Source organism: Muscardinus avellanarius, assembly GCF_963383645.1.
Source record: "Muscardinus avellanarius genome assembly, chromosome: 10".
Taxonomy (NCBI): Eukaryota; Metazoa; Chordata; class Mammalia; order Rodentia; family Gliridae; genus Muscardinus; species Muscardinus avellanarius.
The window spans coordinates 88,609,306-88,635,634 of NC_137796.1; the positions used below are offsets into that span (position 1 = coordinate 88,609,306).

Consider the following 26,329-nt stretch of genomic DNA (forward strand, 5'->3'; position numbering starts at 1 on the left):
TTACTGGGGCGGCGCCTCTTGGGGGTCGGCTGCGTTCATCATGTCCTTGTACTGCCGTTTGAAGAAGCCGAGCTATGGGACAGAGACAGCAGTGTAAGGGACACAGACGCCAGGGAGCAGGTGAAGGTCGTGCAAACCAGGAGGGGAGATGGAAGGACCAAGGGAAAAATAAACAAACAAATAATAATAACAATAATGGGGCAGAGTACAGAGGGGACCTGGGAAAAGCAATGCAGAAAGGGAAATTGCATCAGTGCTGGGGCCAGGAAGGAAATATAAAATATAACAAGAAGCTAGACATCGTGGCACACGCCTGTACTCCCACTACTTGGGAGGCCGGAGACAGGAGGATCGCAAGTTTGAGGTCAATCGCAGCAACTTAGTGAGACCCTCTTTCAAAATGAGAAATAAAATAGGGCTGAGGGTGTAGCTCAGAGGTAGAGTGTCCCTGAGTTCAAGCCCCAGTACCACTCCAAAAATAAATAAAAATGGGCTGGGTGTAGCTCAGAGGTAGGATGCCTCTGGGTTCAATCTTTGATAATCCCCCCAAAACTCCAAATATAATATATATGTTTAAATATATAAAAATGTGTATACACTTTAAATATATAAAATATAAATGTAGCTGGGCTTGATGGTGCACACGCTTAAGCATTTGGGGGGTGGAGACCGGAGGATCAGAGTTCTCAGACAGCCTCAGCTACTTAGCAAGGCCCTTCGCAACTCAGTGAGACCCTTTTTCAAAAATAAAAACTCTTGCCAGGCGTGGTGGCGCACGCTTGTAATCCCCGCACTTGGGAGGCAGAGACAGGAGGATCGCGCAGGTTCGAAGCCAGCCATGTGCGCTGGCTTAGGAGACCCTGTTTCCAAATAGAAATGTAAAAATAGGTCTGGGAGTGTAGCCCGGAGGTAGAAGGGCTTCCAGGAACCCCAGTACCACCAAAAAAAAAAAAAAAAAAAAATAATAATAATAATAATAATAAAAACTCTAAAAAAATAGGGCTGGGGGTGAAGCTCGGAGGTATAATGCCCCTGGGTTCCATCCCCAGCACCACAAAATAAATAAATAAATAAATAAATAAATAAATAAATAAATAAATAAATAAATAAATAAATACATGTAAGCCGGGCGTGGTGGCGCACGCTTGTAATCCCCGCGCTTGGGAGGCGGAGACAGGAGGATCGCGCAGGTTCGAAGCCAGCCTTGCTGGCTAAGAGACCCTGTTTCCAAATATAAAAAAGTATAAAATAGGTCTGGGAGTGTAGCCCGGAGGTAGAAGGGCTTCCAGGAACCCCAGTACCACCAGAAAAATAAAAAATAAAAAATAAAAAAATAAGTGTAAGCTGGTATGTGGTAGCTCACACTTGTAATCCTAGTACTTCAGAGGCTGAGATAAGAGGATCACAGGTTCAAAGCCAGCCTCGGCAATTTAGCGAGGCTCTCAGCAACCTAGTGAGACCCTGTTTCAAAATAAGAAATAAAATCAGGCTGGGGGTGTAGCTTGGAGGTAGAATGTCTCTGGGTTCAATTCCTAGTACCAAAAATAAAAATAATAAATAAAAATAAACATATATATTGCCAGGCATGGTGGTGCATGCTTGTAATCCCCACGCTTGGGAAGCGGAGACAGGAGGATCGCACAGGTTTGAAGTCAGCCGTGCTGGCTTAAGAGACCCTGTTTCCAAATAATATAAAATAGGTCTGGGAGTATAGCCCGGAGGTAGAAAGGCTTCCAGGAACCCCAGTATCACCAAAAATAAATTTAAAAAAATAAACGTATATTTTAATATGTGATAACAAGCATATGTTATATATGTTATTATATATCTTTAATATATGATATATAATCACATATATATTAAAAACAAAAATTATTCCTTATATAATGGTCATCCTGTTCCAGGGGTTATTCCAGTTGCTTTACATATATTAACCCAATTTCATATCCACACACACACAAAAAAATGAATGTTGATTATCAGTTTTTAGCTGAAGAAGCAGGCATAGAGAGGCCCCGACTTGCCCCTGGTCACACAGCCGCCGGCCGTCCTGGGAGTTGGACCCAATAATGGAGCCGCTGAGTGAGAAGCAGCCAGAAGGAGGGAGAGGAACGGGAAGAGGGCCGAGCAGGGCACCTTGTACAGTCCGGCAGTGATGAGGGCCAGGAGCACCAGCCCCCCGACAGAGCTGCCCACGATGAGAGGGACGAGGTTGTGAACGACGAAGGGCTCCACTTTGGTCTCTGTCTGGAGAGGAGGAAGAGCCAGGAGGCACCTCAGGGGAGAGGCCGCAGATTTCTGGAGGTTCCCCCCAATTCCCCAGCCCTCACTCTGGGGTCCCCACCTGTCCTTTCTCCCCCTGCCCCTCCTCCCTCTGATGGTCCCTCTGCCTGAGACAGGTACCTGGGACCTCACGTAGACCTCCTGTCCTGGAAGCAGGGCGAACGCCGTGGTGTTGAACAGGATCTCTGCTGCGCTGGTGAGCCGGAGGTGAGCGTGTGAAGTCTGCGGGAGAGCGCGGAGTGAGGCGGCGCCGGGCCCCGTGGTGCCACGCGCGTGCCCGGCAAAGCCCTGGAGCCCGCGTACCTCGATGTACCAGTCAAACGACAGGTTTCCTTGGAGGGTGACGTTGAATTGCTCCTGGATGTCAAAGGACGAGATGTCGCACTGGATTCTCTGGCAGACAGCAATGGAGCAGTTCTAGGGCAGAGACCAGAGGAGGGAGATGACCACAGCAGAAACGTCCCTGCGTGCCCAGCCCTCTCAGTGAAGAGACCGTATGGGGCCCCACGGGCCTGCAGGTCGCCCCGAGGCCGAGTCGGGCGTGTTCTCACCAGCACCGGGGTCTTCTCAAGCACAGCCAGGAAGTCGGAGCGAGGGGGGACTCTCTCCTCAGTGTGGCACACGTTCGAGAGTTTCTGGGGAAAGAGGGACACTCTGAGAAGAGAGACCCTGGGCTTCCCGTCTCTTCCCAAGGAGGGGAGACAGCAGAAGAGGCCCCAAGGTTAAAGGCGGGAAACCAAGTAGTATAAGAAAGATGAAGGCCGTGGAGGGAGAAATCTGGCCCACTTCCCAGGCCCAGCTGACTCACCTGGGAGATGACCTGGGGGTGGTCCCATACGGTCACCTTGTTCAGCCGGATAGGGACCCAGAAGACCACGCTGATGGGGAGGCTTCTCTGGCCCAAGTTACTGAACTACACAGAAGAGGGTAGGAGATCAGAGCCCCCTGTCCGCTCCTGGAACCAGCCTCCCACTTCCTATGCCCCAGTACATCCCAGTACATCCCAGCATGCTTGAGTAAGGCTCAAGTGGCCTGCCCCTTTCTGGGAGACAGGAGCGTACAGCCATTAAACACACTCTCTGACCCAGACAGGCTGAGCTTAGTCCTAGCTCTGCCACTTATTAGTGGTGAGATCTTAGACATGTTTTGCTAACCTCTGTGAGCCCCAATTTCTTTCTTTTTTTAAACCTTGAAACAGGGTCTCATTGAGTGGCTGAGGCTGGCCTTGAACCAGCGGTCCTCCTGTCTCAGCCCTCCAACAACTGGGGTTACAGGCGCCCAGCTCCCAGATTCTTCATCTATAAACGGGGGATAGCAATGGTGCCACATATAGTCTTTTTAATATACTTTTATTGGTGCATTGTAACCATATATCATAGTGAGGTTTTGTGTGATAGAAATATACATAAAATATGCACAAAGTCCCTAGCGCATTTCCCCCGATCCTGTCCTGCTCCCTCCATCCTGTTCATAATATTGAAATTGTATTGATAACCTCACAAAGGTACGTGGGATGTTTGAACGATTTCCTTCATCAAGTCTCCCTTTTCCCTTCCCCAGTCCCCTCTCCAAATCCCCTTCCACTAATTTCCTGGTCTCTCTCCTCAATTATCTGAAGTCCCTTTTGTTTCCCAGTTTCTTCCCAGCTTGCACTAGGCAAGAAAACAAAACAACTTACTAGAGACCATGAGGCCAAGTGCGTCCTCACTCAGCCTCACAGCCTCTAGTTGCATCCATTTCCCTGCAAATAACATCTCCTCTTCCTCCTCTTCCTTCTCTTCTTCTGCTTCCTCTTCCTCCTGCTCCTCCTCCTCTTCCTCCTTCTGCTTCTCCTCCTCCTCATCTTCCTCCTCCTCTTCCTCCTCCTGCTCCTCTACCTCCTTCTCCTCCTCTTCCTCCTCATTCTGCTCCTCCTCCTTCTCATCTTCCTCCTCCTCTTCCTTCTCCTTCTTCTCTTCCTCCTCCTCCTCATCTTTTTATTGGTGCTGGCGATGAAACCCAGGGGCATTATACCTCCCTGCTACACCCCTAGCCCTATTTCATTTTGAAACGGTCTTGCAGGTTGATGCAAGTCTCATTCCTTGTTAATGCTGTCCTCAAACCTGTCATCCTCCTGTCTCAGCCGCCCAAGCACTGGGATTATAGGTGTGCACCCCCGTGCCCAGCTATGATGTTCTTCTTTATGGCTGAGTAAAAGTCCACCGTGCGCCTACGCCGCAGCTGCGTAACTCCTTCATCTGTCGACGGACACCCAGGCTGACTCCCTGGTTTGGCCATTGTGAATCGTGCTGCTATAAACATGGATGTGCATGTGTCATCATACAGTCTCTATGAAGGCAAATGAGTTCATTATGCATGTAAGTGTGTGTGTGCATACCTATGCATGTGTGTACTTGTGTGTGTCTACAGTGAGCTCCCTCCCTTGGAGCCATGCCTGGGCACACAGGAGGCACTTTCTGCACACTTCCCATCTCTGTTTCTGCACACGCTTCCCATGGGCCTCCCTCCCCAGCCTCCCCTCGGGCCCGACGCCCTGCTGCCCACCTGATACCGATGCTGTATCACCTGAGTGGTCTTCTCGGAGGCCGTGAAGTTGAGGTATTTGGTAGAGGCCTCATCACTAAAGGAAGGAGGAGCAGGAGGTGGTGACAATGAGGGGTGTCCTGGGGAGGGGCTGCAGGCTGAGGTGTAGGGAGTGAGTGGGCTCGTGGGTAATGCAGCCCCAAAGGAGCGGGGGCAGAATGGTGAGCCAGGGCACAGTGTGCTGGACACGCAGTGGGCTCCGGTGTGGGCCACTCCCAAGACACACCCAACACATGCACACAGACAACATGTGCACGGATACACACATGCGCAGAGATCCTCACATAGCACACGTGCAAACACAAGCACAGACTCACTACAGGCTGTGCCCAGCCCAGAGACTACAGCCCGGGAGGCCAGCACCTGGTGGCCACCATGTAGACAGCATATTTCACAGGCAGCTCCAGTTGGAATGTGGCTTTGTGGGTCCTGGGCACGTTGTTATCACTGGAGGGAAAGAGAGCGCTTAGCCAGCTCTTGAGAACCGAGACTCAGCCTTATCCTGCCTCTCCTGCCCCCAGTCACTCCCAGTCGGTCACCGAGTCCTGTGAGCCCTGTGCCCTACGTCACACCGTTCTTTAACTCTCACCCCTGTATAACCGGGGCCCGCCTCTATTCACCTCCAAGGCTCGAACGGTCTTCTAACTGGTCCTCTCCATTCAAAACTATTCCCATCCCAATCCCCAACCCTCCAGGAGAATGAGTTCTGGGGATTTTGTTGGGGGAAGTACTAGGGGATTGAACCCGGGGGTATTCTATCTTTGAGCCACACCCTATTTAATTTTAAACTTTGAAACATGGTCTTGCTAAGTCTCTGAGGCTGCCCTCAAAGTTGTGACCCTCCTGTCTCAGCCTCCCAAGGACTAGGATCACAGGTGTGTATCACCTCGCCCAGCTAGCTGAGTGACCTTTCTAACATGCAAATAAAGTCATCCCTCCTGTAGGTTAAACTGCCCATCTCCTGATGCCGCTTGTTTATTATTCTGTGACTTGGCCTGCATCTGACCACCACCCACCCCAAGTTGCCGTGTGCTTAGACGACCCTTAAACACACTGTGATGGTGCCAGGTTTCTGGTTCTGCCGGTGCCCGCTTGCTCTCTTTTCATGCCTCTGTTTGACTGACTTATAGCCCACATGTATTTCCTTCAGGAGTCTTCTCTGAACACCAGATTCCAAGAACACGGGCCAGAACCACCGGATCTCATTTCTTTCTGTATTGCAATGGCCAGTTTTCCCGTCTACCTGCCATCACGTTCTAACCTCTGTGACGGCAGGAACCACTGCTGCCCCGTCCACAGCCGTCCCCCAGTACTCGTCCCAGGGCCTGGCAGTTGTGGGGGCTCAGTCAGTATTTGTTGAGGGAACAAATGATCTGAACCAGTGGGTGGAGGGAAAAGGTCTACCCTGGATACGGGGCTGGGGCCTCAAAGGGGAGGATGCTTGTGGGAGGTTGGGGACAGTGCACCTGGTCACGCTAGCCTTCAGGAGCAGCTTGCTTCCAAGGAAAGCATCAGAATCCACATCAAATGTGACGCCAAAGGTGACCTGGAGTTGGAGAAAGGACAGACAGTGGTAAGAACAGGAGAGAAGAAGCCTCAGGCGTGGTGGTGCACTCCTATAATCCCAGTACTTGGGAGGCTGAGACAGGAGGATCACAGGTTTGAGGACAGTCTCAGCAAGCAGTGAGATGATTTCAAAATAAAAGTAAAATAGGACTGGGAGTATAGCTCGGAGGTAGAATGCCCTGGGTTCAATCCCCAGTACCACAATAAAAATAAGGTTAAAAAAAAGGAGAGAAGAGAAAAAAAGAAATAACACAAATGTTCATCAAGTAAAAATGGATAAATAAATGTAATCTTTCCCTACAACAGAATATTATTCAGCAGTGAAAGAAAAAAAGTAGTGACGGGCAAATGAACCTTGAAAACATAAAGCTAATGGAAAGAAGCCAACCGCAAAGGACCACACACAGTATGTTTCCATTTACACGAATATCCAGGATGAGCAAATCTACAGCAGCGAAGTGGATTGCCAGTAAGGACTGAAAGTCCAGTGAGGACTGAGAGTGTGCTCTCTGAAGTTGATCTCGATGAGGGACACGACTTTAGACGTATACTGAGAACCATCAAACTGTACACTTTAAATGGGTGCGTTTATGGTATGTGAATTATAGCTCAGGAAAGCTATTCTTTTTAAAAAAAATGAGCCTCTACTTTTAGGAAAAAGAATAAGTTGCTGGGTGTGGTGGTACACACCCATAATCCCAGTATTTGGGAGTCGAGATGGGAGGATTACAGATTTGAGGCTAGCTTCAGCAACTTAGTGAGATCCTCACCAATTCACCAGGAACCTGTTCCAAAATAAAATATATATATATAAAGGACTGGGTGTGTAGGAGATAGATGGCCCCTGAGTTTGATTCCCAGTACCAAAAAGAAAAAGAAAAAAAAAGACAGATGGAAGGAAGAGAAAAGTAAGGAGAAGGGGTAGGATGGGGGGAGAGGAAGAGGAGGAGGGAGAAGGGGGCAGCTCTGACCTCTGCGTCTCCTGGGAAGATGGGGTGGTTTATGAGGCAGACGCTGCTGTTCGAAGCCCCAGGCCCTTCGGCAGAGGAGCCGGACTCACAGTCCAGGTTCCAGGACCGCTGTGAGCGCTGGTTCTAGGAGGCGAGGGAAGCAGAACCGCGCTTTATCAACCCGCGGCCACGGAGGCGGGGGCAGGTCAGATGGAGCCTGAGAAGGACGTGGCTACCTGGGCCCCTGACATTTTCCGATAGGACAGGCCAGATGGGTGGGAGAAGGTGACCCGCGTCCCGTAGGAGTCTTCACCCTCGTTCTTCACCGTGAGCATCACATCCAAGTCCCGGGAAGCGCCCACCACCAAGGTGTCCAGGCTGTGGGAGCAACGAGACGGGGGCGGGCTGCTGAGGGCCTCCTTGGCGGAAAGGGGCCGAGGGCGCTCGATGGCAGTAGAGCAGCCCCGAGGGCGCTTGGGGCACACAGACATGGCCGACGGAGCGGCTCTGGAAGGTTCCTTAGGGCCCAGGAGAGCCGGGTACCCCGCCGAGGTCCAGGCTTGAAGGAGACGCTTACCCCATAACGGCGAAGGTAATGCTGAGGTCATCCTGGCAAACACCATCACTCCCACAGTTCTTCTCAAAGGGAAACTAAAAGAGGAAATGATACAACACGAAGCAAACTACTGAAATAAAAGCATATCAAATAAGCTTCGACGATCTTGGCCTCAGCCCCCTTCCACGACCCCGCAGGGCCCCAACTCCAGAACTCACCAAGGCCACGAAGAGTCTCTGGGCATCTGCAGCCAGCACTGGCCGAAGGTTCCCAAAAGATGGGGAGGGCTTCCCCAGCAGGGTGTAGTTGAGGCGCAGGGTGATAGGGTTCAGCGTGTCATTTACACAACCCTGAGAGGTAGTGGGGACTTAGGGCCTGCCCTCCCCGGCTTCCCAAGCCCGCCCGGGGACCTGGCCTTCCCCACTCACCGGCAAGCTCAGCCGCAGGGTCTCACAGTGCGGGGACAGCCCCAAGGTCCGGGTCTCTCTGCGCGTGCTGTTCTTGGTCTGGTCAAAGATGGCCCGGTGTTTGCGGCCGGGGTCCAGGGCCAGGTCGTAAGTGACCGTGCTCTGGATGTCTCCTGAGGGACAGAGTGGTGTGCTGGTGAGCCGCCAGGGCTTTGGGGTCACCCAGGCAAAACTTTGAGGCCCAGTTCCTCTGATCCCCAGCTCTATGGTTTGGGGCATGTTATCTGATCTCTCTGAATCCCAAGTCCTTCTTTACTTTTTATTTCTTTTTCAATTTGTTATTTTCTTTTTTTTTTTTTCTTTTTCTTTTTTTGGTAGAACTGGGGTTCCTGGAAACCCTCCTACCTCTGGGCTACATTCCCAGACCTATTTTGTTTTATTTGGAAACAGGGTCTCTTAAGCCAGAGAGGCTGATCCTCCTGTCTCTGCCTCCCAAGCGCGGGGATTACAAGCGTGCGCCACCACGCCCGGCTCAATATGTTATTTTCAAAGTGAGGTTAATGATTATATCTTTCTAAATATATATGAGAATGAAATAAAATGGTGCCCATAGACTAAGTGCTCACAAACCAGTGACTATTTTGTTAACACACTAGAAAATGCATTGTATTTTTATGGCTTTTTTTTTTTTCTTTTGCAGGTCTGGGAATGGAACCCAGGGGCATTCGACCTCCGAGCTACACCCCCTGCCCTATTTTTTATTCTTTATTTTGAAACCGGGCCTCAGTAAGTAGCTGAGGCCGTCCGCAAACCGCGATCCTCCAGTCTCAGCCTCCTGAATGCTGGGATTACAAGCATACCCTACCATGCCCGGCTATTTTTCTGGCTTTTTAAAAATATTTTTTTCTCCTTGTCTTTGGTATTCGGTGATTTAACTACAATGTACTTGGAATGGTTATCCTGCTTTGATTTTTTTTTTCCAGTACCGAGGATTAAACCCAGGGGCATTCGACCTCCAACCTATAACCCCAGCTCTATTTTTAATTTTTACTTTGAAACAGGACTTTGCAAAGTTGCTGAGGCTGGCCACAAACCTGCGATCCTCCTGTCTCAGCTTCCCAAGTACTGGGATCACAAGCATCCGCTACCATGCCCAGCTTCTGCTTTGAATTTGTATGGAAATTGATGGCTTTCATCAGTTTGGGAATATTCTTACCCATTATTTATTACTTCTTTCCTATTCAGTCTCTCTGTCTGTCTGTCTTGGTCTCAAATTCCAGTTGCATAGCTTGTTAAATCTTCTACTGTATCCTTTGTCTCTTACAATTCTGCCTGTATTCTCCATCCTTTTTTCTCTAGACACTTTTAATTAACATCTCTAGTTCACTGATTCTGTTCTGCCTCTAATCAGGCCCAGCTAAAAGGAATTTTTATGTGGATTTTTTTGGTACCTTCTCTAAATTCCCTCCTCTCCAAAGCTTTTCTTTCCATTTCCAGCCATGCTGGCTACCCCAGTCTCTGATTATTGTCTCCTCTGCCTAGTAAAACAGCTTCTAGCTAGTGGTGGCGCATGCTTGTTAATCCCAGTACTTGGAGGCTGAGACAGGGAATCTGTCAGCTATTTAGTAAGGCCCTCAGCTACTTAGTGAGGCCCTCTGCAACTTAGTGAGACACTGTTTCAAAATAAAAAAAATAGGGCTGGGAGCCAGGAGTGGTGGCCCATGTTTGCAATCCCAGCATTTGGGAGGCTGAGACAAGAGAATCACAGTTTGTGGACAGCCTCAGCTATTTAGTGAGGCCCTCTGCAACTCAGTGAGATGCTGTTTCAAAATAAATAAGCCAGGTGTGGTGGCGCACACTTGTAATCCCAGTACTTGGGAGGCTGAGACAGAAGGATCGCAGGTTCGCGGCCAGCGTCAGCTACTTAGTGAGGCCCTCCACAACTTAGTAAGACTCTGTTTCAAAAATAATAAAACTAGGGCTGGGGGTGTAGCTCGGAGGTAGAAAGCCCCTGGGTTCCATCCCAGAACCACGAAAGAAAGAAAGAAAGAAAGAAAGAAAGAAAGAAAGAAAGAAAGGAAGAAAGAAAGAAAGAAAGAAAGAAAGGGGAAGGGAGGGGGGGAGGGAAAGACTAGGCCTAGCGGTATAGCTTGGAGGTAGAATGCTTATGAGTTTCATCCCTAACACCACAATGGGGGGAAAAAATGCTTCTAGAAAGAAAATTGTTTCTCCTCCTCCTGTTTCTTTCTAGCATGGCCATTACTATGTCCCGGCCTCGAGCACAGGTCCATTCTCTGAGAACAGGGACAGAGGGAAAGTCAGGTCATTGATTATAAAATGCGTATCTGAAGGCCTTGTGAATTTGTGTTCAGCTTCATCAACTCCAGCTTCCCAAATAAGTTCTTGCTCAATTAAGAAAAAACAAAAAAGGCCAGGCGTGGTGGCGCACACTTGTAATCACCGGGCTTGGGAGGCAGAGACAGGAGGATCACACAGGTTCAAAGCCAGCAGCACTGGCTTAAGAGACCCTGTTTCCAAATAAAAAATATGAAATAGGTCTGGGAGTGTAGCCTGGAGGTAGAAGGGTTTCAGGAACCCCAGTACCACAGGAAAGAAAGAAAAGAAAGGAAAGGAAAGGAAAAGAAAAGAAAAGAAAAGAAGGGAAAAAATGAGCCCGGGATGATGGCATATATCTGTAATCCCAGTCAGTACTTTGGGAGGCTGAGACAGGATGATTGCAGGTTCAAGGCCAGCCTCTACAACTTAGTGAGGCCCTCAGCAACCTAGTGAGACACTGTTTCAAAAATAAAAAAGGGCTGGGGGTGTAGCTCTGATGTAGAAAGCCCTGAGGTTCAATCTCCAGTACTAAAAAAAAAAAGAAAAAAAGCCTAGTTAGAGGGTTCACAGGTATGGGGCCCTTAGTCCCTGGGGGATAGAGGACAGCCGACTCACTCACCCGGTGAGGCTGGCTGGGCTTCCTGACAAGCCAGGGAATCACCTGCTCATTTAGCCCAGCATGGAAAAAGCCGTCACAGCCCATGAGAACTTTCCTCTGCACTGGCAGAAGGCAGAGCAGACAGCGCTGAGCCACGCAAAAATGCCCCCAGATCCCCGGGTACTTATCTTTTTTTTTTTTTTTTTTTTTTTTTTTTTTTGCAGTACTGGGGCCATACCCCAGTATGCAGTACCCAGGGGCATTCCATTTCCAAGCCACACCCCCAGTCCTATTTTATTTATTTATTTATTTATTTTTTTGGTGGTACTGGGGTTCCTGGAAACTCTTCTACCTCCGGGCTACACTCCCAGACCTATTTTTATACTTTTTTATTTGGAAACAGGGTCTCTTAAGCCAGCGCACGTGGCTGGCTTCGAACCTGTGTGATCCTCCTGTCTCTGCCTCCCAAGCATGGGGATTACAAGCGTGCGCCACCACGCCCGGCCCTATTTTAATTTTTGTTTTGAAACATCTTGCTAGGTTGATGAGAGTCTCACTACTTGCTGAGGCTGTCTTGGAACCCGTGATCCTCCTGTCTCAGCCTCCCCAGTACTGGGATTCCAGGCCCGGCTCACTTAACCTTTTGAGATTTACCCACCGAGCCTCACCTTCTTTGAGCCGATCCGGTGTGCTCTTGCGGACTCGGAGGCAGACCCGGACCTCCCCAGCGGCCCTGCTTCTCGTCACCTGATCGCGACACTCAAACACGTCCCTCGCCACCTCCCTGGGTGTGAACTCCATGGTTGCCGCAACCTTCAGCACCGGCTGGGATCTACAGGGACATCAGAGGACCGTCAGCAAACTTCAGGTGGCAAAGAAGGGGCTTTGAGGGCGAACACCGGGCGTGCTCCAGCAACCTCACCTGAGCAGCAGCACCTGCCCCTGGGCCCCCACGGCCAGGTCCATCAGCCCGTCCATCGTGAGGTCCTGGCCCCCGCTCAGTGACTGACCAAAATACTGCAGCGTAGGGGAGAGCTGGGAGCCCACGATCCGCTGGGGGTAGAGAAGAGACGGAGGGAAAAGTGGGGACGGGAACCACTCGGGCATCCCGGGTGAGCCTCTGAGGTTCTCTTCATTCTTGTCTCCACAGCTTATCAGGGAATGAGGGACACTCAGAACTTCTCTAGGGATTGTGTGGTGCTGGGGATTAAATCCAGGCGCATGCCGGGCGTGGTGGCGCATGCCGGGCGTGGTGGCGCATGCCGGGCGTGGTGGCGCACGCTTGTAATCCCCGCGCTTGGGAGGCAGAGACAGGAGAATCGCACAGGTTGGAAGCCAGCCGCGTGCGCTGGCTTAGGAGACCCTGTTTCCAAATAAAAAATGTAAAAGTAAGTCTGGGAGTGTAGCCCGGAGGTAGAAGGGCTTCCAGGAACCCAGTACCACAAAAAATAAATAAAAAAATTAATCCAGGCACACTCTACCTCTAAGCTCTGCCCCTAGCACTTCTTATTTTTTTTGTTTGGAAACAGGGTCTCGCTAAGTCCCAGAGGGTCTTGCTAAGTGGCTGAGGTTGGCCTTGAACCTGTGATCCTCCTGTCTGAGCCTCCCAAGTACTGGGATGATAGGCGTGCTCCACTACATCCGTCCTCATTACAATTCTGATTTGCATTTCCAGGATGGTTATAGTTAGCTTTTTTTTTTTTTCATATACTTGGTCATTCATGTTTTCTTTTGAAATATATCTCTTCAGCTTATTTACTCATTTAAGTGGTCATAGAGATATATGAATATATATTAAAGTATATATACAATTCAGCCATTAAAAAATCTTAGCTAGCCCAGCGTGGTAGTGCATGCTTGTAATCCCAGCATTCAGGAGGCTGAGACCAGAGGATTGCAGTTTGCAGACAGCCTCAGCTATTTAGTGAGGCTGAGACCCTGTTTCAAAATAAAGAATAAAAAATAGGGCAGGTGGGTGTAGCTCAGAGGTCGAATGCCCCTGGGTTCTATCCCCAGACTACCCTACACAAAAAATCTTAGTACTTTGGGAGGTCAAGACAGGAGGATCACACATCCAAGGCCAGCCTCAGAAACTTAGTGAGGCCTTTAGATACTTAGTGAATGCCTCTGGGTTCCATCCCTAGTACCACACACACAAAAAGAAGTAGGAAAACAATCTTGTAATTTGGACATATGCAGAATAACTGAAAGAGCTGGGAGCAGTGTCCTCACAAGGGGAATGAGGCCGAAACCACAGTGGGTGTGAAAATGGTGTTTCAGGAGGAGCCTGCTGGGCCATGTTTACTCTTCAAGTGCTGCAGGACCACACCCAGAACCTTCCTGGTGTCCGCGGGCTTCTAGTGGGAATGCAGCTGGAGGATTCAGCGTCCGGCCACTCTGAGGCCTTGCCCGGGAGGCTCACCCCATCTCATCCTAGCAGTGAGTGCGAGCCAGACCACCAGGAAAGACCACCAGCAAGCTGAGCTCTGCACGCTAGGGCAACACTAGCCAACAGCGCCACCATGCGGGGCACAGGTCCAAGGCTTTAGACTCAAACGCCCAACGCCCTGCAGAAGCCGTCTCCAAACCAGGAAGTAGCTGCAGGCCCTCGACTTGCCGGCAGGGGGAGCACTTGTCCCTGCTCGAGCCCAGCTGCCGGGAGGCTATTCCACTAAAGAGCAGGGCTCTGCGCCAGCCCACAGAAGCCAGGAAGCAAATTCAAGTCCACGAACATCTGTGCAGCAGAGACTGCTGTGGATGAACAGCGACCCCAGAGACCTCACCCAGCCTGGGAGCCATTATGTAGCCCCACCCAACTACAGACTCCAAACAAAGACAGTCTTTACCCAGCCCGATCAGAGATGTCACGGAGCCCGGCCAACAGCGCCTCCTGATGGCAGAGTCTAGCCTGTGTCACCATTAGGTCACCCAGCACAGCCCAGGGTACCCTGCGGCCTCAGAGCTCAGGAAGGGACACAGCCCAGTAACAGCTGTGCTGTCCAGAATTTCAGACTTGATATGGTAAAAGTCTTGAAGAGGTAGCTGTCTCCTCAAATGTGCAGTGCTGGAGGGCAGGCCTGCTGCATTCTACCAAATAAGAACGATGCCAGGCACAGTGGCACACCCCTGCAATCCCAGGGTTTGGAAGGCTGAGACGGGAAGGATCCCAGGTTTGAGGACATCCTCAGTAAGTAGTAAGACTCTCATCAACCTAGCAAGACCCTGTTTCAAAATAAAAATAAAACAGGGCTGGGAGCTGGGTGTGATGGTACATGCCTGTAATCCCTGTACTTGGGAGGCTGAAACAAAAGGATCCCAGGTTTGAGGACAGCCTCGGCAAGTAGTAAGACTCTCATCAATCTAGTGAGACTGTTTGCAAGTAAGAAATAAAATTGGACTGGGGTTATAACTTGGAGATACAATGCCTCTGGGTTCAATCCCTCATACTGAAGGGGAGATAAAAACAGGGCTGGAGATGTAACTTGGAGGTTGAATGCCTCTGGGTTCAATCCCCAGTACCACAAAAAATATTAAAAATAAAAAGGTCTGGGGGTGTAGCTCAGAGGTAGAATGTCCCTGGTTTCAATCCCCAGTAGAGATTCTTCAAGGTTTCTATGTTTTTGTTTGGTTTGGTTTGGTTTGGTGGTACTGGGGTTCCTGGAAGCCCTTCTACCTCCAGGCTACACTCCCAGACCTATTTTATATTTTTGAAACAGGGTCTCTTACCTGCGCGATCCTCCTGTCTCCACCTCCCAAGCATGCACCACCACGCCCGGCTTATGTGTTGTTATTTTGGAAGGCTCCGAAAGGAGTACTGGGACCCTCGCTGACCTGACGGCTCTGGGAATGTTGAATTAGAAGTGGACGGACAGCAAAGAGGTCACTGTTAGAACAAAGACAGTGGCCGGGCCTCACCTGACTGTGGGAGGAGTTGATGGTGGAGACAGATAGTCCATGGAAAATGTAGACAGCACCCCTGTTCTCCTGCTCTCCTGGAGCCCCGATGGCCACATCCGTCAGCTTGTCCCCATTCACATCCCGCAGCACCGTCAGGGCTGCCCCAAAGCGGCCCCAGGGATGGCCCCGCTCCCCACGGAGAACAGCCTCACACTTCCACCGAGCCCTCTGTAAACAGAAACCATGTCAGGCTGGAACACAGACACCACTGTAAACAGAAATCGTGCCAGGCTGGAACACAGACAAGCCCTCCACCCACACCCAGGCCCCAGCGGCCACTCACCCCCCTAGGCATGGGGCACACGGACACCTGGCCCCCTCGAGTCTGCTCATAGAAATGGGGGGCCCCGACGAGGACCAGGTCTGTGCTGCCGTCACTGTCCATGTCCACGGAACAGAGGGAGGCCCCAAAGTAGGAGCCGATCTGGAAGAGATGGGGCTGGGGTCACATGCCCCTTCCTGCTAAGGCGGAGTGTAAAGGTTTCTCTCTGTGAGCAACAGCCATGCCTGCTTGGGATGCACCCTCCCGTGAGATTCGTGATACATTCTTATGTGAATGTGCTACCAGGTAGAGGAGTGTATTATAGTCAACAGACAGAGGGTTTGATTTACCCCAAGTGGTACACACCTCTCAGATAGTCTCCCAGGCCTTCTTACTTTTTATTTTGAAACAAGGTCTTGCTAAGTTACCACACACTGGCCTTGAAATTGTGATCCTCCCATCTCAGCCTCCCAAGTACTGAGGTTACAGGTGTGCACCACACCCAGGTGAGTATCTATGTTTGATATTATGCAACTGCTTAGGAGTGGGGTGGCTGGAATAGTAACTGTGTGCTAAAGTTTGTACAAAATTACTTATTTTGAGCCAGGCGTGGTGACGCACACTTGTAATTCCCTTGCTTGGGAGGCTGAGACAGGAGGATCGCACAGGTTCAAAGCCAGCCTCAGCCTGCTGAGAGCCAGGCTCTCAGCAATTTAGTAAGAACCTGTTTGAAAATAAAATATAAAATAGGTCTGGGAGTATATCCCAGAAGTAGAAAAGCCCCTGGGTTCCACTCTCAGTACCATAAAAAAAAAAAAAAAAGGAAACAAAGAGTTTAAGACAGGTGTGGTCGTGCACACCCACTATCCCACTACTTTGGAGGCTGAGACGGTGGATTGCAAGTTCAAGGCCAGCCTGATCAACTTAGTAAGATCTGTCTCAAAATAAAATAAAATAGTGATAGGATGCTCCTGGGTTCAATTCCCAGTATTAAAAAAAAAGTGGTCAATTCATCAAAAGGATGTATATGCTATTAAAGTGGCTAAATATGTAAAGAATATCAACGGAACTAAAAGGAAAATATGTAATAGTGGAAGGCTTCAATATCTCACTTCCAACAATGGACAGATTAGTCAGACAGAAAATCAATAAGCCCATGACTGGCTCACTCCAGAGCAGAAGCACTGGGGCGGCAGAACTTGGCAGAGGGAAGCTGCTCTGACCTGCGGGGAGCACGGAGAGCGGAAGGGGCCAGGGACAGACAGAGACCCAGGGCATGCCCCCAGTGACCCACCTCCTACCACCCGCCCAATAGGGCCATTCAAATTGCACGTGCGTGCGTGTGTGTGTGTGTGTGTGTGTGTGTGTGTGTGTTCCTAGGGACTGAACCCAGGGGCATGACTGTCCTTGAACTTGTGATCCTCCTGTCTCAGCCTCCCAAGTACTGGGATTACAGGTGTGCACCACCACACCTGGCTAGTTCATTCAAATTGTTAATCCATCAGTGAATTTCTCCACCAATGAGGCTAGAGCCCTGATTTAACTATTTCACCTCTGAACATTTCTGCATTGCCAACACATGAGGGTTTTATTTTTTGTGTGTGTGATACTAAGGATGAAACCAAGGGGCATTCTACCTCCAAGATATATCCTCAGCCCAGGTTTTTTTTTTTTGTTTGTTTTTTGTTTTTTTTTTTTAAACCAGATCTCACTAAATTGCAGAGAGCCTCACTAAGTTGCTAGGCTAGGCCTTGAACCTGTGATCCTCCTGACTCAAGCCTCCCAGGTACTGGGATTAACAGGCATGCACCACCATGCCCAGCTCACCCACAAACTTTTCTGGGGGACATTCCATATTTCAAATCCTATGAATGACCACAGAAGTGGCACTCAAAGAGAACAGAGTGAAAAACCTCCAAGACTCACCCCAAAATCCCTGTGAGAACATGTAAATAAATTCAATAAGTTACAAGACACAACATTAATATCCAAAAATCATTATCCTATATGTCAATAATTTGCTAGCTGAAAAAGAAAGGAAGAAATAAATGCCATTTACAATAGCTATCAAAAACAATAAAATATTCAAGAATAAATTTCACCAAGAAGGTGAAAGATCTCCATACAAACATTACAAACACCAAGGAGGGCTATTCGAGAGGCCACTAGTAAATGGAAGACATCCCACACTCGTGGATTGGAAAATTAATATCGTTAAAATATCCATATATTGAGCCCGGCGTGGTGGCGCACGCTTGTGATCCCAGCATTCGGGAGGCTGAGACCGGAGGATCGCGGTTCGTGGACAGCCTCAGCTACTTAGTGAGGCCCTCTGTAACTTAGTGAGACCCTGTTTCAAAATAATTTTAAAAATAGGGCAAGGGGTAGAGCTCAGAGGTGAATGCCCCTGGGTTCCATCCCCAGATCCGCAAAAAAAAAAAAAAAAAAAAATCCATACTACCCAAACATTATACAGACTTAATGCAATCCATATTAAAATACCAATGACAACCAGGTGTGGTGGTGCATGCTGTGATCCACCAATTGGGAGGCTGAGACAGGAGAATCATGGCTTATGGGACAGCCTCAGCTACTTAGCGAGGCCCTCCCAACTTAGTGAGACCCTGTTTCAAAACAAAGAATAAATAACAAGGCTGGGAGTGTAGCTCAGATGCAGAATGCCCCTGGGTTTCATTCCCAATACCACAAAAAAGGAATTAAAAATAAAATAAAATAAAATAATAAAAAATGCCAATGACAGTCTTCAGAGAAATAAGAAAGAAAAATCCTAAGATGCTTATGGAACCAAAAATAAATCCCCAAATAGTCAAGCAATCCTGAGCAGGAAGGGGAAAGCTAAAGGAAGCTCAAGAGCTGACTGTAGGCCCCTACGCCGGCACTGTGGAGCATGCCTAGAAACCCAGTACGTGGGAGGCTGCGACAGGAGGGTTCCAGGTTCACAGCCAGCCTCTGCAACCTAGTGAGGCTCTGGACAACTTCACGAGACTCTTCTTCCAAATCCGAAGTGAGAAGGGATGGGAGTGTAGCTTGCCAGTAGAACGCCCCTGGGTTCAGTCCCCAGTACCTCCGAAAAACACAGTACCAAGTTGTCATAATTAAAGCAGCCAAGTGTTGGAATAAATAACAAACCAATAGACAGACTAGAAGTCTAAGAATAAATTCGCATATTTATAGCTAACAGATTTTCAACAAAGGTGTCAAGGAAGCCGGGGGTGGCGGCTCACACTTGTGATCCCAGTCCTTGGGGGACTGAGGCAGTAGGATTGCAAGTTTGAGGTCAGACTGGACAACTTAGTGAGACTCTGTTTTATTTATGTATTTATGCATTTTTGTATTTATTTATTTATTTATTATTTATCTATTTATTTATTATGGCACTTGGGATTGAACAGGGACATTCAACCTCTGAGCTACAATCCTAGCACTATTTTATTTTTTATTTGGAAACAGGGTCTCACTAAGTAGCTGAGGCTGGTTGCAGACATGTGATCCTCCTGTCTCAGCCTCCCAAGTACTGGGATTACAAGAGTACGCCACCATACCCAGTTGAGACCCTGTTTTCAAAAAGAGAAATAAAACAGGGCTGGGGGGTCTAGCTCAGAGGTTAAACACCCCTGAGTTCAGTCCCTAGGACAAAGAAAGAGAGAGCGAGACAGGGAGGGAGCGAGGGAGGGAGGAAAAACAGAGCCGAGGACTTACATGAAGAAAGAAACATCCTTTTCAATAAACAGTACTAGGGAAACTGGATATTCATATAAATAAGAATGAAGCTAAACCCCTATCCATCACCATATTAAAAACTCAACTTAAGCCGGGCGTGGTGGCACAGAAACAGGAGCAGGTTCAAAGCTAGCTGCGCTGGCTTAAGAGACCCTGTTTCCAAATAAAATATAAAATAGGTCTGGGAGTGTAGCCCGGTAGAAGGGTTCCATCCTCAGTACCACCAAAAAAAAAAAAAAAAAAAAAATTACTAGAAGAAATTAGCCAGGCATGGCATGGTGGCACACACCTGCAATCCCAGTACTTAGAAGGTTGAGACAGTAGGATCACAGGTTCGAGGACAGCCTTAAGTCGTGAGACTCTTATTAACCTAGGAAGACCCTGTTTCAAAATAAAAATGAAATAGGGCTGAGGGTGTAAATCAGAGATCAAATACCTCTGGGTTCAATCTCCAGTACCACACACACACACACACACACACACACACACACACACACACAGAACTATAATAATCAAAGTGAATGGTACTGGCATAAAAACAGACACACAAAACATAGACCATGGAACAAAAACAAGAGCCCAGAACTCAGCCCCTGCCATTGGAATTCACCGATCTTCAGTGAAGGCGTCTAGTGCGCAGAGTGGGGAAGGGCAGTCCTCACCAGGAGTGCTGGGGAAACCGGACAGCCAGGAGTGAAATCACACCTTACCTCACACCCATACAAAATCAACTCAAAATGAATTAAGGACTACCAGAAGGAAACACAGGAAGAAAGCTTCCTGATACTGGTCCAGGCAATGCTTTTTTATTTGTTTGTTTTTGTTTTGGTACTGGGTATTGAAACAGGGGTGTTCTGCCTCCAAGCTACATCTCCATCCCTTTTTATTTTTTGTTTGAAAACAGGGTCTCGCTAAATTGCTGAGGGTCTAAGCTGCTGAGGTTGTCCTCCAATCTGCAGTCTCTGCCTCCTAAGTCCAGGGAAGGAGTGCAGACAGGTGTGAGTCACCACACCCAGCTCTGTTCAGCCTCCTAAAAGAAGGAAACTTTGATTTCTCTCCTCAGTGCTTTGTGGTTTCAAACACACAACTACTGTGCACATTTTTGTTAGATTTATATCAAAATATCTGATCTTGGGTGTTACTGTAAATGGCACCTTTTTATTTGTTTCTAGTTGTTCCGTGATACAGTATAGGAACGTCTAGTTAATCTGTTAGTGACAGTAGTTTTGCAGATCCTTTGGGACTGTGCACAGCAGTCATCTGTAGAGACAGCTGTGTCTCTCCCTTTAGCTCTGTATGCTTTTCCCCTTTGCATGTGGCTGTGAAACGCACAGAGATGGTGAGCGTGGATATTCTTGCCGGGTTTCCAAGTGTAAGAGGAAAGCACCCCTCCCACTTTTAGGTCTGGTGCAAATGCTCTTTTTCAAGCTGAGGAAGTTTCCTTAAGTTCCTAGTTCTCTGGGAGTTTCCTACCACAAAAGGATGTTACTTTTGTCAAGTTCTTTTTCTGTATCTACAAAAATGATTATGAGGATTTTTCTTTTCCTTCTCGAATCTGTTGTTATGTGAACTTTATTGATTTTTTTAAATAGCTTTTTAAATTTATTTGTGTGTGTGTGTGTGTGTGTGTGTGTGTGTGTGTGTGTGTGTTACTGGGGGTGGAACCCAGGGGCTTTTCTACCTCTGGGCTATACTCCCAGACCTATTTTATACTTTATTTGGAAACAGGGTCTCACAAGTTGCTGAGAGCCTCTCTAAGTAGCAGAGGCTGGCTTCTAACCTGTGCGAAACTCCTGTCTCAGCCTCCCAATCGCTGGGATTACAAGCATGCGCCACCACACCCAGCTTAAATAGCTTTAAAAAAAAAAATAGAGATAAATCTGGGTGTGGTGGCACATGCTTGTGATCACAGTACCTGGAAGACTGAAGCAGGAGGATTACAGGTTCACAGCCAACCTCAACTACTTAGTGAGGCCTTCTGCAATTTTGTGAGACCCATTTCAAACTAAAGAATAAAAAAAAAATAGGGCTGGGGGTATAGCTCAGAGGTAGAATGTCACTGGGTTCAATCCCTAGTACCACACACACAAAAAAAAATTGAGATAAAATTTACGTAACACAAACTTACTGTTTCAAATTATAAAAGTCAGTGTTTTTTTTAGTGTATTCATAATATTGTGTAACTATCAAAACTAATTTCATAAGATTGCCGTCTCCCCAGAAACTGCTGTCATCTCCAATCCCCACTGTACCCCTATCCCTCTCCAACCACTAATCTACTTTCTGGCTCTATTGATTTTTTTTTTTTTTTGGCGGATCTGGGGGTTGAACCCAGGGGGCATTCTACCTCCAAGCTACACCCCCAACCCTATTTTTTATTCTTCATTTTGAAATGGGTCTCACTTAGTTGCAGAGAGCCTCACTAAGTAGCTGAAGCTGTCCACAAAACTATGATCCTCCTGTCTCAGCCTCCCAAATAATGGGATTACAACCCTGTGCCACCACTCCCAGCTTTATTTTTTATTTTGAAACAGAGTCTCACTAAATTGTTGAGGCTGTCCTTGAACCTGCAATCCTCCTGTTTCAGCCTCCCAAGTACTGGGATTACAGGCATGTGCTACTATCCCCGGCTTAAGTGTCCTTAGCTTTTGTAACAATAAATAAACAATGTTTGACCTATACAGAGGTCTCTCTAACTGTACCCCAAACTGGTATTCAACTAGTACATAAACAATGTGCCCACATTATTTAATAAAATAGTGAAATAATTCCATATTTGTTGATACATGGTTGCTTCTTTGAGATGCTCCAAATGGACAAACTGATTTTAAAGTTCATGTGAAACTTGGGCGTAGTGAGATGTCCCTGTAATCCCAGTGCTTGGGAGGCTGAGACACGAGGATTGCAGGTTCAAGGAGAGCTTAAATTTTAAAAAATAAAAATAGGGCTAGGGGGTATAGCTCAAAGGTAGAATGCCCTTGAATTCATTCCCTAGTCCCACAAGAAATAAATGAAGGAAGGAAGGAAGGGAGGGAGGGAGGAAGGAAGGAAGAAGGGAGAAAGGCAGGCAGGCAGGCAAGCACACTGGCTGGCTGACAGCCACCTCAAAAGCAAAGCTGGTCCCATGCCTCTCCATCTGGAAGCCTCTGAAGGCTCCTTGGTGGGACACTACCTGCGTGGCATCGGGCGCAGCCTGTCCCGGGACCTGCGCAAGTCCACACTTCCCACGCCTGCGCTCACCTGGCTGCCCTGGATGTCGCCGTTGACCTCCCAGACAGAGGCGCCAGCGTTCTGTCTGAACATCACCACCCGGCCGACGTGCTGATATCGAGGCGCCCCCAGCACCAGGCTCTGCACCCGGTTCCTCAAGACGACGGCGGCGGCGTATCCTGAAGACGGCAGTCCAACAGGCAAAGTGCTTTCCCCAAAAACCTGCCCTTCCCACCATCAGCAGGGGCCCTGGGCATCCTGAGTTTGGTAGGCTGGGGTAACTGAGCCCTGCCCGGCATTCCTCTTTGTGAACAAAATAAAAATTTTGAACTATCTATCTTTGCAGCTCTCCCAAGGGCCTCCAAAAGGTCCAGTGATGTCTATAGTAGCTGAACTACGTCAAATCCTGAGCCCGTCTTAGAGAGACCCTGCCTGCCCACTTACCCAGGTAAGCATCCTTCAAGTCAGAATCCACCCTGGTCATGTTGATGAAGGCGATGTCATTCTTTGACTTATGCAAGAAGGCTCCACCAGCCCAGTCGAAGCTCCCCACAGCGCCCAGCAAGGGACCATCCTGGGAGGCCGCACAGACTCAAGGAAGGCAGAAAGGACCACCCCTGCCCATCTAGGAGGCACCAGTGCCCTCTCTTCTCAGCCAATCGAATGGTGGCATACTTACAGAGGTGAAGGCAGCACTGAAGCCTTCCTGAGACATCTCGTGCTCAAAGGAGCTGCTGCTTCCTGACTGAGTGCCTGGGAGGAGAGCCGTCCATGTTGAAGAAAGCAGGGCCCGGCACAGCAGTCCTGGCCCACAACCCCAGTACTTGGGAGGCTGAGACAGGTGGATCACAAGTTTGCCACCATTTCTTAGCAACTTAGTGAAATCCTATTTCAAAGTAAAATCATCTGAGGCTGTAGCTCAGAGGTAAATGCCCCTGGGTTCAATTACCAGTACCACCAAAGTCGGAAGGAAGGAAGGAAATAGAAGAGGTGCTGGAAATTCAAACTCTGATGAAAAGAAGTTCAGATTATATCTTTGTCAAACTCTAAAGTACATGCCCAGCCAGGCGCACACTTGTAATCCCAGCATTGGGGAGGCTGAGACCGGAGGATCACGGTTCGCGGACAGCCTCAGCTACTTAGTGAGGCCCTCTGCAACTCAGTGAGACCTGGTTTCAATATAAAGAATAAAAAATAGTAGCTCGGAGGTAGAATGCCTCTAGGTTCCATCCCCAGTACCACAAAATAAAATAAAATAAAATAATAATAATAATAATAAAGTACATGCCCACTGGGCATGGTGATGCACACCTGTGATCCCAGTACTCGGGAGGCTGAGATGGGAGAATGGCAGGTTGGAGGCCAGCCTCAGCAACTCAGCAAGATCCTCGACAACTTAGTGAGACCCTGTTTCAAAATTAAAAAATAAAAAGCACTGAGGGAACAGCTTGGAGGTAGAATGCCCCTGGGTTCAATCCCCCGTACCAATAAATAAATAAATAAACAAACAAACAAATAGATAACCTAACAAGCTAAGAGAGAACCAAAACATCACCACTGAAACCTCCAGTCACAGCCGGGCACGTGACACACGCCTGTGATGTCAGCACTCGGGAGGCTGAGACCGGAGGATCATGGATTTGAGGCCAGCAACTAAGACCCTCGGCAATTTAGCAAGGCCCTGTTTCCAAATAAAAAAATAAAATAGGGCTGGGGTGTGATTCAGAAGTAGAACAGCCCTGGGTTCCATCCCCAACACTACCAAAAAAAAAAAAGAAAAAGAAAAAAGAAAAGAAAGAAAGTCAAGAGTCAGAAGAACCTACACCCAAAGCCGCTCCGGGAACACAGCCCCCGGCTCACCTTCAATGGCAAAGATCTTCTCCTGAAGCTGGTCCTGAATGGTCTTCAGAGCCTCAAAGTTATTCACCCGAAACACGTGATCTCGAGACGGCTTAGATGCAATGGTGTTAAGCTCTTGGCGGGAACTGTCGCTGGTGAAGGCATTTCCCACCTGTTTCCAAGAAATGAAGGCCAAATCAGACACTGCCTGGGGGTGGCAGTACCAGGGACGGAGGAGGCGCTGCAATTAGGGCTAACGCCGGCCTTTGGGTCCATCTGCCGTGCTGCCTGGCCGACCTCCCCCAGAAGGGGAGACCAATCTTTTCTTTCTGTGTAACTGGGAATTGAACCCAGGGGCCTTCTACCTCCAAGCTACATCTCCAGCCCTATTTTTTATTCTTTATTTCGAAACAGGGTCTCACTAAGTTGCAGAGGGCCTCACTAAGTAGCTGAGGCTGGCCCCGAACACGAATCCTCCTGTCTCAGCCTCCCTATTTTAGTTTTTATTTGGAAACAGGATCTCGCTAAGTTCCCACAAGTCTTACCAAGTTGATGAGACTGGCCTCAAACCTGTGGTCCTCCTGTCTTAGTCTCCAAGAACTGGGATTACAGCCAGGCACCCCCATACCGACTTGCTTACTGTTGTAAGCCACTGGATTTGGGGATCATTCGTGACGCAGCGTGACTGTGACCGTGGGTAAATGACGCACAGGTGGATGTGGGGGAGGGCAACCCTTGGCTCAGGGAATTCATCAGTACTTGCAAGACGAAGGGGGTACCTCAAAGTTGAAACCCTCCACCGAGGCCCCAGAGCCATCTCCTACCCCGATGACATAGCGAATGACCCCCGCTCTGTCTGCCTCGGGGATGACATCCTCATATCTCAAGGGATCGTCGAACTTCTCCCCATCTGTGATGACAACTAAGATCTTGACGGCGTTCTCCCGGGCACCGCTGGCTTTCTGAAACAGTTCTCTCCTGTGCAGAGAAGAACAGAAGCCAGGTCACCAGCACGTGGACAGACAGGCATCGCGGCCAGGGAGGCCCTGTCAGCAGAGTCACAGACACACCTGTCCTGGGGCTCCATCTCCCCTGAGACTCAACACTGAGACTCGCCTGCCCTGAGGCCAGAAAGGCAGAGAGGGAGGAGAAGAGAGGAGAGAAAGGAAGCCTCGCTCCCTTTAAACGGCTTTGTGTCAGCTCCACATTCTGAATGTTCTTTGTTTTGGGCACTGGAAATTGAACCCAGAGGCGGACTGCCTCAGAGCTATGCTCCCAGCTCGATTTTATTTTTGAGTTTGAAATAGAGTCTCACTAAGTTGCTGAGCACCTCACTAAATACTGAGACTGGCCTCAGACCTGCAATCCTCTGTCTCAGCCTCCTGTGTGCTGAGATGACAGGCCACAATCTCTCCTTCAAACTTCCCTACATGCTATTCCCTCCACAGGAAATATTCTTTACCCCATCCCTGTCTGAACAATTCCCCTCACCCTTCAAAGCCCAGATAAAAATATCTTCTCCTCTGACCCCAAGCAGAAAGGGAAGGACTTACACTACTTTTCGGATTCCCGTGGCGGTATGCGTCCTCCCGCGCAGCTGTTTTATGGGGTTTACCAGCGACCTGGGATTGGGGTTTTTCTCGAAAGAACTGAAGGTAAAATGAGTCCGGAATTCATCAGAGTACTGCATCAGAGAGAACTGGGAACAGGGTGCCTGGTGTTACACTGGAGAAGGTGCCCTGGTTCCCGGCGGCCCTGCATCAAGCCAGAAACACTCCCATTTCCAGATCCTTTCTCTGTAGCTCCTACTAGGGATGACACATGGGTTTATCTCCAGGCCAACACCACCAATTAGAGCCGCCTGCTTCACAAAAGTTGGAAGAGGGCGGGACATTGTGGCACACACCTGTAATCCCAGTGCTTGGGAGGCTGAGACAGGAGGATCACAGGCTCAAAGCCAGCCTCTGCAACCTAGTGAGACTTTGTTTCAAAATAAAATATATTTAAAAATAGGGCTGGGGGCGTAGCTCAGAGGTAGAA

The 26,329-nt window shown here is 48.7% G+C and overlaps 1 protein-coding gene across 1 annotated transcript in view; it reads right to left on the reverse strand.

Annotated features, from left to right (window-relative positions):
- ITGAM (integrin subunit alpha M) overlaps positions 1–26,329 on the reverse strand; it is a gene marked incomplete at its 3' end in the record, with an annotated part of 42,437 nt that continues 16,108 nt past the window's right edge. The window contains exons 7-30 of the mRNA XM_080702572.1: positions 25,843–25,988; positions 25,114–25,267; positions 24,311–24,461; positions 23,130–23,203; positions 22,895–23,024; positions 22,481–22,629; positions 15,521–15,661; positions 15,196–15,405; positions 12,203–12,333; positions 11,949–12,112; positions 8,367–8,518; positions 8,157–8,288; positions 7,960–8,033; positions 7,619–7,760; positions 7,404–7,526; positions 6,333–6,412; positions 5,230–5,313; positions 4,828–4,903; positions 3,092–3,196; positions 2,835–2,918; positions 2,587–2,700; positions 2,404–2,505; positions 2,137–2,247; positions 1–72 (exon numbers count right to left, since the gene is read on the reverse strand). Coding sequence (XP_080558698.1) covers positions 1–72; positions 2,137–2,247; positions 2,404–2,505; positions 2,587–2,700; positions 2,835–2,918; positions 3,092–3,196; positions 4,828–4,903; positions 5,230–5,313; positions 6,333–6,412; positions 7,404–7,526; positions 7,619–7,760; positions 7,960–8,033; positions 8,157–8,288; positions 8,367–8,518; positions 11,949–12,112; positions 12,203–12,333; positions 15,196–15,405; positions 15,521–15,661; positions 22,481–22,629; positions 22,895–23,024; positions 23,130–23,203; positions 24,311–24,461; positions 25,114–25,267; positions 25,843–25,988 — 2,901 coding nt within the window. The remainder of the gene's footprint in view (positions 73–2,136; positions 2,248–2,403; positions 2,506–2,586; positions 2,701–2,834; positions 2,919–3,091; positions 3,197–4,827; positions 4,904–5,229; positions 5,314–6,332; positions 6,413–7,403; positions 7,527–7,618; positions 7,761–7,959; positions 8,034–8,156; positions 8,289–8,366; positions 8,519–11,948; positions 12,113–12,202; positions 12,334–15,195; positions 15,406–15,520; positions 15,662–22,480; positions 22,630–22,894; positions 23,025–23,129; positions 23,204–24,310; positions 24,462–25,113; positions 25,268–25,842; positions 25,989–26,329) is intronic.